This window comes from Acartia tonsa, chromosome 3, assembly GCF_053477335.1.
Source record: "Acartia tonsa isolate MP-2025a chromosome 3, ASM5347733v1, whole genome shotgun sequence".
Classification (NCBI taxonomy): domain Eukaryota; kingdom Metazoa; phylum Arthropoda; class Copepoda; order Calanoida; family Acartiidae; genus Acartia; species Acartia tonsa.
The window spans coordinates 10779922-10793779 of record NC_137262.1 but is presented as its reverse complement, the minus strand read 5'-3'; the positions used below and the strand labels follow the sequence as shown (position 1 = coordinate 10793779).

The window sequence follows — 13858 nt, the reverse complement described above, 5'->3', positions numbered from 1 at the left end:
AATGTAGATGAGAACAAACTTTTTTTCATTTATCAATTTATTCCTATGACATTTTTGCACGATGAACTATAAACATAAGTAGAGTTACATAAAAATCTTAATTTTTAAGTGGTGGACCACTTCTATACCTTAATGATATAATGTCACTATATTCTTAAATTCTATTTTTACTAAACTAATAATAAGTGCCATTTTCATTGAAAGAGTTCATAAACAAGGCTAAAAATAGGAAAATTACAAATTCTCACTAGGTATATGCTCACTTAGTTTTCCGAAGGTATTATCCCCTTAGGATTTTTCTCCATTTTGAATTTTGAATTTGTTTTTTTTTTGGGGGGGGGGGAGGAGGTACTAATATTTTCAAAATTGAAAAAAAATCCTAAGATAATGTCATTACGTTTTGCTATTTCATAAAATCTTACAAAGTTTCAAGTTAGTTTCGATTTTAAAACAAACCATAAAAAAAATTTGTTCTCACTTAGTCCTCAATGTCAGCTGTTGGAGGGATACTATTTTGTCCCTTTAAATTTGAAATAGCTTGGCTTGGGTTGATTTCCGTTCACTGTTCGCTTTTGTCTTTTTTCTTTAACCGCCAAATTCTCAATTTTAAAGTTTCAAACAGAATCTGAAAAAAAGAAAATGTTTTAATCAACTATATTACACAGATTTCATTAAACTAATATTTGTTTTATCTTTCTTAACAAATACATTCATTAGAGTGAAAATACAGAATAAACTAGTGAAAATTATGATTACCTTACAAATTAAAAGTAGCTTAAAATCATCCACAGGCTTATTTAAAACATTGGGACCTATGTGAAGTTTCCCTAATATGTAAAACTCAATTTGTTCATAAGTTGTCGAAATATTAACCTACAGAGACATGAAAACCATAGATAAAATTTTATATAATTGGGTTACTGTTATAATACTTAATTGGAAGAATCTCTTAAATTATTTTCAGCTCAACAATCAAAAAAAGTTGCACAATAAATAGAGACAAATAAAAGACTCAAAAATCATTCGAGTTTTTACTGTCCAATACAATCATCATTTCAACATTGATAATATAAGTTAACAGACAGACCAAACATTTTCATAAGTTGCCTCATATCGATATTAAAAATATTCAAATATTCAAAAAAAAAAGCTACAAAAACTTTTTCTTCTATGTTACAACTTCAAGCTACAAATATGAAATAAAAAAATTAAAGGGAGCGGAGAAAATTCTTGAAAAATATGATTTGATTGATACTTAAACTTGCTATAAAGTAGAAAGGTATTTTTTTCTCGGAAGCTTAAATAAATGTCCACTTAACCGATTGGGTTATTTTAAGGCAGTCTTTACATAGGTCATGTGAAGGTTTTAGGCTAATTTAATTTCAGATTTAATTATAAGGATGGTTTACTTTTTTCTGTCCCTCTCTGCCCCTTCAGAGCCTAGGGGCGTTAAGTTACCTATATAAAAGCAAAACTTCAAATGTTCTAATTATACAATTTTATAAGATATCAAACTTAACCAACAAAATTGTATTTAATTGGCTGCTGTAAATAGACGGCTGAACTTTATATGTAAAAATTCTCTACTCTGGGCCTTATTTAGTATGTCAGTTCGTCTGTAATGCTCTTGATGACCTTAAATGATGTGGAAATGCTACTTTTATCTGTTGCTATTTATGGTAGATGACATATTTTTATGGTGAAAATCTAAACTATATAATACTTTGTCCGTTTGTCTATTAGTACTGATGTAAATTACATCTATTTATACAAAATATGGCTTTGCTCAGCAGTTATCAATGATAGACTGCTGAGATTTTGTATAAAGATTCATGTTACCATCATGTCCGTCTGTATGTCTGCTTTAGTTACTATTTTCATCCATTTGCTTAAGTTATTATATATATTCTGAAGCTTTACTACTTATAAACATCATACTTTTTTGTTTAGTTTAATCTAAAAATTCGTTAAAATATATTAAATCAATATATGTTCTATTACCGGCAGGTGAAACAAAGAGAAAATAGGAGGGAAAATGTATTATAGGCGCACACATAATAGGACTTAGGATTAGCACACACACCATTCCCCCCCCCCCCCCCCCACACACAGACACAATGCCTCCAGGCTCCACTAGTCTACACTTAGTGTGAGCAGATGATATGCGCAATGGGGGGATAAGGGGAAGTTGTGAGGGAGTCAAGGAGGAAAAGAGAAGGCAAAAATTGGAGAAAATTATTAGGAATATGAAAGGGAAAGAAAATAATTGTTAAAATTAAATGTGAGAATCGGGTAAGGGTATAAAATCAGCTAAATTCATCAACAATTCCAGTTTCGAATTTTTGTTCCAAACACCTATCTAATCATCATGTCTGGCCGCGGAAAGGGAGGTAAAGTTAAGGGAAAGGCAAAGAGCCGTTCAAGCAGAGCTGGTTTGCAGTTCCCCGTTGGACGTATCCACCGTCTGCTGAGGAAGGGAAACTATGCTGAGCGTGTTGGAGCTGGTGCCCCAGTCTACATGGCTGCTGTCATTGAGTACTTGGCCGCTGAGGTTCTTGAGTTGGCTGGTAATGCCGCCAGAGACAACAAGAAGACCAGAATCATCCCCAGACATCTGCAGCTCGCCATCCGTAACGACGAGGAGTTGAACAAGCTGTTGAGCGGTGTCACCATCGCCCAGGGAGGTGTCCTCCCCAACATCCAGGCTGTTCTCCTCCCCAAGAAGTCTGAGAAGACCAAGGCTTAATAAGTTGACCGTATTTGCTACATTACTCTGTACCTGAAAACGCTCTCTTTATAGAGAGCCAAAATTTTACATAATGAGAAATTCTTATATGTTACTGTTTACATAACTTAGAACATCTATTTAATTTATTAACTAATATGAAGAAAACCTTTAAATCCCTTAACATAGTTTGTGTTTAAGATTAGAAAATGAATCGTATGAGTTCTAGATTTCTTAGATAGGTTTACATAGAGAGCGTTCGTTTAGGTATGGGCGATTTTCGTGCTCAAATTACAATAGCTATGTGCTAAGAATAACTTGTTAAGATGCAATATGTTTACTTAAAACTGCCTCAATGTTTATTAGTATATAGGTAGTAAACCTCCATACCACACTTCCATGTTATGAACTAGGTAATTCTATGCATGCGTTGTATTAAAATATAATAGGTTATATAAAGACTCAAATGGCAGATATTCAGGAATGGGAAAGTTCCATGAAAGGTATTCCATCAGAAAATGAGCAAAATTTTGTAATACTAGATCATACCAAATGAAACGGTCTTGTGAAATACGCCTACACTATTTTATTTATCAATTTAAAAAATGTTGCAATAACATATATCTAACACTTAGGTTCAATATAGGGAAATCCCAAAGATTTACAACCATACCCCACTAAGCATAATAATACATTGCATTTACGACAAATCCTAAAGCTTATGACGAAAAATAACTCACCTTAACTGGACTTCTGATTAGTTGGGTCCAAGCTGTATTCCAAGGTAAAGCACCATTGATATAATTGAATCAAAATGTCTCTTTCTTGCTCAAGCTGAAACTCATTCGTTGGCAAACAACCTAAACAATAGTTTTAATTTAATCTTAAATAATCTACATACATTACATATTTATCTTTATCTATAATACAAAGTAGAACGATGTCTGTCTGTCTGAAGCTTAAGATCTCAGTAACCACAGAACCGATTGGGCTCTACTCTTCAGAGAAAATACTGGTCCTGAGATGGTTTTAAGCTATTTTCTTGGGGGCTGGGACACCCCCCAAGGGGCAAAGCTGCTAGTTCAGATATAAGATATTAGTAACAAATATTTAATTTACGTTACCTAACTAGATCTACAACATCCATAAGTAGCGAAGCTAATAATTTGGAGGAAAATTACTTGAAGTCAATTAAAAGGTATATATTTATTTATTATAAGCCTATTACTTACAGCAGACTGAAAATCACGTTAAAGGGGTAGTTGCACGAATTGCATTTAAACTTGAATTTTGTAAACTGCACATTTTTTCTGTTCAATAGTTTAAAATACATCTGGCTATAAGACATAAAGGGGTAGTTTCACGAAATGCATTTGAACTTAATTTAGTGAACCGCATATTTTTTGCTAGTTAATGGGTTAAACTACATTTATATGGCATATATTTGAAAGAATTTCAAAGACTTAAAAATCGTCTTTTTTGTGATATATCAATGCAATTTAAAAAGACGATTTTAAAGTCTTGATATTTTAAAAACTACGTGGTAGAAAATTGAAATTCTTTCAAATATATGCCATATAAATGTAGTTTAACCAATTAACCAGGAAAAAATATGCGGTTCACTAAATTAAGTTCAAATGCATTTCGTGAAACTACCCCTTTGAAAGAATTTAAATTTTCTACCCGGTAGTTTTAAAATATCAAGACTTATATGATTGATTTCTATAATTCGTATTTATTGTATTACAAAATTAGAAATGTTAGATGGTTTTATTTGAACTTATTCTTGCAATCAAACTTGTTAAATGCACTTCATGCAACTGTCCCTTTGTAAAAAAAAATAGCTTTACCGACAAACAAGTTAGGTTATAGACTGGATGCGCATTGATAAAATGCACTTCGCCCATAGCCGTACTGGCAGACAACTTTAAGTCATATAGAGTAACATCCCAACTGAAATTAAAACATATTTTATTATCTAAAGTAGTAAGATTTTTTTGTTTGTAGTATAGCTTAAGATTTTGATAACTACTGATCCGATTATGTTCTCTAGTTCAGGGAAGCTTCATATGGATCCAGGCATAGTTTTAGGATACTTAATATTAAGAATTAAGCCTTTTCCATAAAAACATGTACGTTTTATAAAATAACTTTTCTCGTATTCATTCGAATCCGGTGGATAGGAACCGGTTCTCATCCATACGAAAAAACTATGTCTAGCATCGTATTATATCCAGTTTTCTACGAATATAGAAATGTACAATTGTAAGATTAAAACTAGTTTTAATCTTATAATTGTACATTCTATATCCGCGAAAATCCGTTTATAATACGATACGAGAAATAACTATTTCTTTGTTTCTTTAAAGAAAATATAAATTCTATTATTTCGGATTAAAAATCTTTCTTAATAACCTATCTATTTCAATACAATATTGAAACAGTTTATTTCTTATCGAACTGAAAGTTTTTCTCGTTCATAAACTTCATAAATGGCTATCCTAAAATTGCTGGTTATTGAAATTATGTTAGAATGATCATATAATATAAAAATAAATATAAAACAAGATATATAATGCACATTAGATAAGGCAAAACGTATGTGTAGATCCCGGCAAATTTCTAATTTCAGAGCCTTAAACTTACAAATATTTGTGTTTTAGTTAACGTAAAAAACTCAATTTTAAACAATTAAAACACAACAGTTTGAAAATTATTTTTAGAAAAGATTAAAGTTTACTTAGTATATTTTTATATTATAAAATAAAAAATTTAATTTTTGTATTATTTATTAGAAAAAAATGTATAAAAAGTCAAATATTTAAGGAATGTGCTCATTAAATTCTCATTAATACACACTTTTAATACCCTTAAGAACCTTTGATTTCTATGAGATTACCCTTAATCGATTCGTCAGGAAATACTGAATTTATTTTGTTATATATCATAAAAAATTAATTTGTCATTTATTTGTAAAAATAGGTAAAAAAGAGACACATGAAAACACAAACTCCAATATTTTCCGACTAAGTTTTGTCCCTCGGATAAGAGGAAAGTGCTCTCTATTCGGTACTCTCTGATGTGTATATACTCTGTCATCCCATTTTCCTACATTCACTTTATCAAATATTAAGTAACACTATAACCAAACAAACCAATCTAATACCATCATGACTGCTGATGTTGCTGCCCCCGCTCCCGCTGCTGCCCCAGCAAAGGCTCCTGCTAAGAAGGCTGCCAAGGCAAAGAAGCCCGCAGCTCCTGCCGCTCACCCTACATACTCTGTCATGGTTGCCGCTGCCCTGAAGGCTCTTAAGGACAGAACTGGAAGCAGCCGTCAGGCTATCCTGAAATACATCTGTGCCAACTACAAGGTTGATGCTGCCAAGGCTGCCATTCATCTGCGTATGTCTCTAAAGCGTGGTGTTGCTGCCGGTACCCTGAAGATGGCCAAGGCCTCTGGCAAGGGAGCTGGATGCTACAAGCTCGGAGAGAAGGCTAAGGAGGTTAAGAAACCCAAGGCTAAGAAGCCCGCTGCCAAGAAACCTAAGGCAAAGAAGGCTGCCAAGAAGCCCGCAGCTAAGAAGGCTGCCGCCAAGAAGCCTGCTGCTAAGAAGGCCGCAAAGAAGCCTGCTGCAGCCAAGAAGACCGCTGCTGCCAAGAAGCCTGCCGCCGCTAAGAAGCCAGCTGCAGCCAAGAAGCCCACTGCTAAGAAGCCTGCTGCCAAGAAGGCCGCTCCCAAGAAGGCTTAAGCACTTCAATTTCATAAAAACTTCATTCTGTTAAAATATTGTATAAAGAAACCATGTAAAGTATTAATAAAGAATTCAAATAAGTTTAAATATCTAGTTAATCAATATTTTGTAATATGTAGTAGAAATAGATGAAAGCTTGAATTAATTTATTATAATTTTCCCAAACAACGCTTCTCTATTATTTAGATACATCCATATATATGTCTGTAAATAAAACATGTTATTGTAGAATTTTAAAAATTGTAAGGTATAATTTAGAAAGCATAGCAATTCTTTTCCAAGATGTTCTTTTGTTTTAAACAAGTGTTTGAGTTCCATTTGTTATTTTTATAGCTTCGTCTTTATGGAAGTTGACATCCTTGTTGTTAGTATATCTAGTTAAAGTGCATCTGAATGTTTAATACAGTTCAGATGTAAGAAATTTACGATTTTAGTTAAATCCCCCTTCCTCTATATGGAAAGCGACAAAATTAATCGTAGTTAAGATAGCAGAATGATAACATCAATAAAAACGTTCAGCCCACCCTAACAGAAACTTATTTTAGACGGGAGTTTTACCCACTAGAAGGTCAAAATAAATGGAGGAGGGGCTCGGCATTCAACCTTCATGTAATTAGTGCATAAATGGCAGGCTTTGCTATGATAAAAATTTTGGCCCAATATCTTTTTTCTAAAGCAAAAACTTACAATTTGTCCTGTTCAAATTAGATATTTTACAAATAAGAATTAGAATTATATTTTCACAAGAAGTCAATACCACTACCAGGTTCTGCTATGGGCTTGCTTCCAGAATCATTTACTGTAAATGTACACCCCTTCCCCCCTAGTATTAATCAGCCTATTGACTTGATTTTTAATTGAATACCTAGTTCAAAATATATCTAAATGTTGAATGCAAAACATCTATAATAAGTAACAAGTCTAACAGTTTTTATTATAGGCAAAGCATAGGTACTTAAATGTAGTAATTGGAAGGATTAGACGGAATATGTAACATTAATATATATTATTGAGAGGGGTGTATATTCTGCACAAGATTTTTTTTTCCCCCTGCTACATTTTTTTAAATTTTTTTCCCCCTAGTTTTTTCTTACCAAGTAGGGGGGAAAATGGAAAAATATTTAAAGAACTCTTTATTTTATTTATTTTATCCCTCCTACCACTCATTTTTTTAGTTTTTTTCACCAAGGAAAGGGGAGAAATGGAATTTTTTTTATCAGTTTTCTTGATTTTTACATTTTTTTCCCCTCCAACCACTTATTTTTTTTTCTCCCCCTGAGCAGGGGATCCCATGTAGAATATACACCCCTGAATATTGAATATTAAAATGTTTTTGATCGCTTGTTAGACTGTCTGATTTGTTAATAGCTTATGAATGTTGTTAATTAATCACGTAAATAATACTTATGCTAATGGTAGTCACGGGATTCCTCCCCACGGGATTCCTCCCACTGGATTCCTCCCAACGGGATCCCTCCCACGGTATTCCTCCCACACGGGACTCCTCCCACACGGGATTCCTCCCAACCGTGATCCCTCCCACGGGATTCCTCCCAAACGGGATACCTCCCACGGTATTCCTCCCACACGGGATCCCTCCCACGGGATTCCTCCCAAACGGGATACCTCCCACGGTATTCCTCCCACACGGGATCCCTCCCACGGAATTCCTCCCACACGGGATCCCTCCCACACGGGATCCCTCCCACGGTATTCCTCCCACACGGGATCCCTCCCACGGAATTCCTCCCACACGGGATACCTCCCACGGTATTCCTCCCACACGGGATACCTCCCACGGAATTCCTCCCACACGGGATACCTCCCACGGAATTCCTCCCACACGGGATCCCTCCCACGGGATTCCTCCCAAACAGGATACCTCCCACGGTATTCCTCCCACACGGGTTCCCTCCCATGGTATTCCTCCCACACGGGACTCCTCCTAACAATGTTTCAATTTTTTCCAATTGTTACTGACATTGTACTTGATCGTCAAAGAGATACAAAGGTTATTACAGTGCATTTTCAACATATACGTATAGCTCATATGTAGTAAAGCGTTGCATTGAATTATACAAAATATTACCTGAAATTTTTTTAAAACTTGACTGCCTAATATATTTAGCTGGTTCATTTCGTTTCTTCAATGTTCACATACTTAACATTTTAATTCTAAATTTCATTTTCGAGATCTGACAACCGATTAATCTAAAACATATCAATTAAAAGGTGAAATATATGTTTCATTATATCAAGAAATAATCATAGGATTAAATTAAAGAATAGTTACTAGATATCTACCTCAATTTATGTTAATTTAAACAAGGTGGGGGGGGGGGGGGGGGGTTAATGCAACCATCACGTAATCAATGTATAAATGGCACTTAGAATTCGAATTTCAATCTGAAATTTTGCCCGAGTAATCCTTGGTAGGTCTATTTTTCCCGAATCGAACAAAAAGTTGGAAAAGTAACGGCTGGCGGCTCAGCCGTTTAGCCATTTTTGGCAATTTTCAATGCAAATCCATCACGAAACCTATCTCCACATAATACTCTTTGCTGCTCCAAAACGTTTTCAAACGATTCTAGCCGGTAGTTGCTGGTACTAGAAATCTAAAACAATATTTTTTTGTATCATTTCACATGATTTAAAGCAAAAATATGTTTCAAAAAGTTGATTTCTACGTAATTTATCGACAGATTTGCCCTAAAAATAGCTAGGGAGCCGAGCGCTGCGGCTAGGCAGGCAAGGGGGCCAAGCGCTGCGGCTAGGGAGCCGAGTGCTGCGGCCAGAATTCTCTGTTGGAGGGGGGGTTACTCAAATTTTCAGAATTGAAAAAAAAATTCTAAAAAGGATATTTTGCAGATTAAATTGTTTAAATTAACTTAAATAAAGGTAGATATCTGGTAACTAATCTTACGTGTGTTTGTTTACGATCAAATCTATTCATTACAGGCAGACAGACCTTGTAAACATGTTGTATAGTATTATAGAACCCCATTTCATTTGGATACATAACATTTTCAATTTCTAAAATTCATTTCGGATCTGAAAATAAACAACATATATAGAGTTCTCCATGTTAAGGAAGCTTCATAACTATTCTGTTATGGTTTAAGGCTGTTTTAGATTAATTTCCAGTTTTTAAGTCCAAAAATAGCGTTTCTTTCTACTAAAGGGGTTTCGTGAATTTAATCTAATTTTAAAAAATACATTATTATAAAAACACATTAAACGTACATGTTATAAAATCATAAACATTTTGTTTGATAAAATAAACGTAGATTTCACTCAAGAAAAGGCTTTACCTAACAATTTTAAGACTATAAATCTGTATGGAAATTTTTCTGCAGTTAGCGATTCCGAATCCAGCATGCATTTTAAAATGAAGTCAATGAAAAAGACGACATAAACAGTTTCCTTAAATAGATCAATATTTTCTCTCACTTTTTATTCCTTTTTTCAAATGTGATGATTATTAGGCCTGTGTGTTACAAAATAAGATTAAAAATTGAGTTTTCATTTTAATACTTGATTTTTTAAAATGATTCTAAAGAAAAATTGTCTAAAAACTTAATGAAGTAGTACGGCTTATTTTTTTTTAATGTGGGGAAACTTCGTGTAAAATATTTTGTCCAGATAAAGAAAAAGTTTAAAGAAAAGATTGCGGCATTCCAAATAATATTAAGCGCACTGTAAACAATCTACCGGATTCTTAACATAAAAAAAGTTATTTTTAGTTATAATTATTTAATTTTTCTATTTCTTTTAAAATAATTTGTGGTGAATAATTCTTTAAAACTGTAAATGACACTATTTGAGATGTTTTTAATATGTATTTATATGAAATATATGTCTAAAATTATATTTTTATTGGCTTTATGTACCTACGTAATTGATAAATTTTTAATAGTATTAATAGAGTTTTAGATATTGGTATCAATGTCTGAGAGCAGTCCTGCGGAAGTGAAGGCTGCAGAGCCAACTCCTCAACCTAAGGTAATTTTAAACTATTTTAAAAAGTTTTCAATTTATATAGTTTTTAATATTTGTTAATTTACTTTCCCATGATCATAAGGATAAATACTAAGGGAAAGGTAAGTTTACGGGTAAAATCCGTAAAGGTTGTGTGTTTTAAGTTAAAAACAGTAGTAGAAAGATAAAAATTATGTTAACTTTAAAAAAAATTGTCTCTAGTTCTATTGAATAAGATCTCCACATATTTAGTGAATATTATTATCGTTCTACTTTCTATTTAAGCCTTAAAACACACACTTTTACGGATTTTACCCGCAACCTACCTTTCCCCTTTGTTGTATTTAATGACAAGATCTAATCTCTAAACTGATTAACATATAGCCTATGTTATTTGGAATAATCTAGATAAATAGGTATTATACTTTTGTTTACAAACAACTTTTGAAAGCATTTATACATGGCACCTTCCGAATAATCATTTATGTTTTGTTTAGCCTGTTGTTGAGGAGCCTTCCGTAACACCAATGGAAGTTGATTCTCCTATGCCTTCGGTGGAGGAAAGCAAACCAGAACCACCAAAAGAAGGTATGTTAGATCATATAAATTCTTATTTATGAAAATCATAAGATTTTGTGCTCTTAAGTTTTGTTTGTTACAATGGTAAATTCTTTCTTCACATCTTTCATATATATCTAGAAGCAACTAAACCAGAAGCTCCAAAGCCAGTACCCATAGTGACCCAACCAGCAAAGCCAGTACCTATAGTGACTCAATCAGCAAAGCCAATACCCATGGTGTCTCAATCAGCAAAGCCAGCACCTACTGTGACAGAAACAGTAAAGCCAGCATCTACTGGAACAGAGCCATCGCAGCCAGTACCTGCTGGGGCAGAACCAGCAAAGCCAGTACTCACTGGAACTCAACCAGCAAAGCCAGTACTCGTTGGAACACAACCAGCAAAGCCAGTACTCGCTGGAACACAACCAACAAATCCAGTACCTGCTGGAACACAACCAGCTAAGCCAGTACTCGCTGGAACACAACCAGCTAAGCCAGTACCTGCTGGAACACAACCAGCTAAGCCAGTACCTACGGCGAATGCTCCAGTAAAGCCAGATTTTGCCAAACCCGAACCCATGGAGGTGGTAACAAATCCTGTTACTAACAAGCAAGTTACTGATAAGATTGAGGTATAAACAAATATTGATTTATTTTAATAAAATAACAAACATATACAGCACATTTCTAATAAATATTTTTACAGATGGTGTCCCAAAACGCAGCCCCGAAAAAACTTGAAATGAAGATCATATCTCAAACCCTAACTTCAGGAATGAGTTTTAACAATTAAATTACAATGTATGCACTAGGTATCGTCTAAAAAGTTTATACATTAATTTTAACCGCATACCTATTATTTTTTTGACATGTATATCCCTGGTATTTCTTTAAAATGGATAGTAATAAATTCATTAAACTAGAATGAACCAATATGAATTTAGATTTAGAGGGTTTTGTCCATTGGTTTAATTCAGTCGATATAAGTTTTCAAACTCTTATTTATAGCCTAAGCTTATTCAGTTCCACCTAACCCTAACTTTTATATGGCAAGACTTACTAAAAAATGGATCCTAATTTAAAAAAAAGGGTGGTAAGAACTTAAGAAGTATCACAGTAACTGTCCCCCCTTAATCTTTAGTTGAATGAAAACTCATGATAAAAAAATAGGAGAAAAATCTGGGAAGGCCAAGAGCCCTAGCCCAGACGAGGAAGGGGACTCCATGGAGGAGGATGAAGATGATGATGAGGATGGGGAGGAAGAGGAGTCATCAAGTAGTGATGATGAGGATGGAGAGGAGGAGTCGGGAGAGGAAGAAGAGGAGTCAGGGGAGGATGACGATGGAGAAGAGGTAATTGGGCGTACATACAGACCAGTATGAGCACTTTTTTTTTAGCGAAGGCACTCTATAAATCTTTATGTCTTCTGTTCTTCCTTGTTCTGTTTTGCCATTAGGCTCCTTTGTGGTTACATTTGCTTTATAAATGCACTGTAAATCAGTACTGTTGAATAGAAAGTATTGATGAGAATGACAAAGCTAGGTTTACTCATCTTTTTTTATGTCTTATTTCTATTTTATTGTTGATATATTTTTGAACTTAAGTTTATAAATACTACAGAATAGGCGGTAATGCTCAGAAGCGTAATGCAAAGCCCTAAAATTTCTTCTTCATTTTCTGTTAGTTATAAATTAAGTTATTTTTATTTAAGATGAAATATGAATAATTTTTTAAAAAGACAGGTCATTATAAATATAAAATTTAAAAGACTTTTGCGAGCAAAAATCAACATGTAATTGGTTTTGACTCTTAGAGTCCAGTGATATTTGATTTAACGTAATTGTATTGATTTTTTCTTTACTTTTTATGACTCTCAGTCTATGTATAAATCATGGTTGATGTCTTTAGTATTTTTAAAATATTTCTTTGTATTCGGTTGTGTGTGGTACCTAGTTAGCAAACTTCTTATTTATTTATTTTTAAAGGATGAATCCACCTCTGTGGAGAGTATGGAACCACCACAAATGCCAATGAAAATGTTGATCAAAACACCTGCTAAAACAAAAAAGGTCTGTTTTTGTTTTACCTATAAAAATATTGTAATTTTAAGCCTTAAAGATTATGACGCAGTGGGTTAAAAACTTATGTTTTGAATATCAGTATAAGTTAAGAATATTCTTGCATTCTTGTTTCTACTATTTCTCGATTTTTACATGACATCTTATTTGATTCATTTTCTTATTATCCATTTATTCGTTAGTGTACAATCAAAGTTATGAAAGTAAGTACTCCTGGAGCACCCATTTTCACGAAAACCCCCGCAAAATCTGGTGGCGCAGCCATTGACGACGGATCATCAAAAAAGCGAGGTAGGCCAACAAGAGCCGACATGGCGGAAAGAGAGAAAGAAAGACGGGCGGCCATAGCCAGGGGAGAACCGGATCCGGAAATAAAAAGAAAACGACGAAAACCAGCTAAACTGAAGGTAAGCTAGTTAGATCATTGGGTAATGAAAAGACTGTTTTATTTTAAAATTTTCTTACCGAAAAATTCTTTCCTAGGCACTTTAAAAACGGTTTCAATTTGTAAAGATATTTGAATTATATTGTAGAATTGCCTAAATATTAGATATACTTAAATTATAAAATTATGAAGTTATAAATGTTTAGGTATAATTTTGAAGTGATTTTCTGTCCAATCGACTGGAAGTTTGAACTGATAAGATTTTATGTATTTTGGAAACCATTGTAACTACCAAAATTACACTTAAAACTTCAAAAAAAACATTCATAAAGTTTTACAAGTAGCAAGCTTTCGAATCAAAATTATTTTTTTCCTA

The 13858-nt window shown here is 33.7% G+C and overlaps 3 protein-coding genes across 3 annotated transcripts in view; all 3 read left to right on the top strand.

Moving 5' to 3' along the window:
* LOC145313294 (uncharacterized) overlaps positions 1–13858 on the top strand; it is a 159968-nt gene that overhangs the window by 139884 nt on the left and 6226 nt on the right. Inside the window, exons 2-8 of the mRNA XM_080152622.1 lie at positions 10404–10482; positions 10956–11046; positions 11158–11651; positions 11726–11794; positions 12192–12371; positions 13005–13088; positions 13280–13504. Coding sequence (XP_080008748.1) covers positions 10426–10482; positions 10956–11046; positions 11158–11651; positions 11726–11794; positions 12192–12371; positions 13005–13088; positions 13280–13504 — 1200 coding nt within the window. The 5' untranslated portion in view covers positions 10404–10425. The remainder of the gene's footprint in view (positions 1–10403; positions 10483–10955; positions 11047–11157; positions 11652–11725; positions 11795–12191; positions 12372–13004; positions 13089–13279; positions 13505–13858) is intronic.
* LOC145315099 (histone H2A-like) lies at positions 2341–2865 on the top strand. Its single transcript, XM_080155141.1, has one exon. The coding sequence runs from the start codon at positions 2369–2371 to the stop codon at positions 2744–2746; it is 378 nt and encodes a 125-aa protein (XP_080011267.1). The 5' UTR covers positions 2341–2368; the 3' UTR covers positions 2747–2865.
* Positions 5835–6567, top strand: LOC145313292 (histone H5-like). Its single transcript, XM_080152619.1, has one exon. The coding sequence runs from the start codon at positions 5896–5898 to the stop codon at positions 6475–6477; it is 582 nt and encodes a 193-aa protein (XP_080008745.1). The 5' UTR covers positions 5835–5895; the 3' UTR covers positions 6478–6567.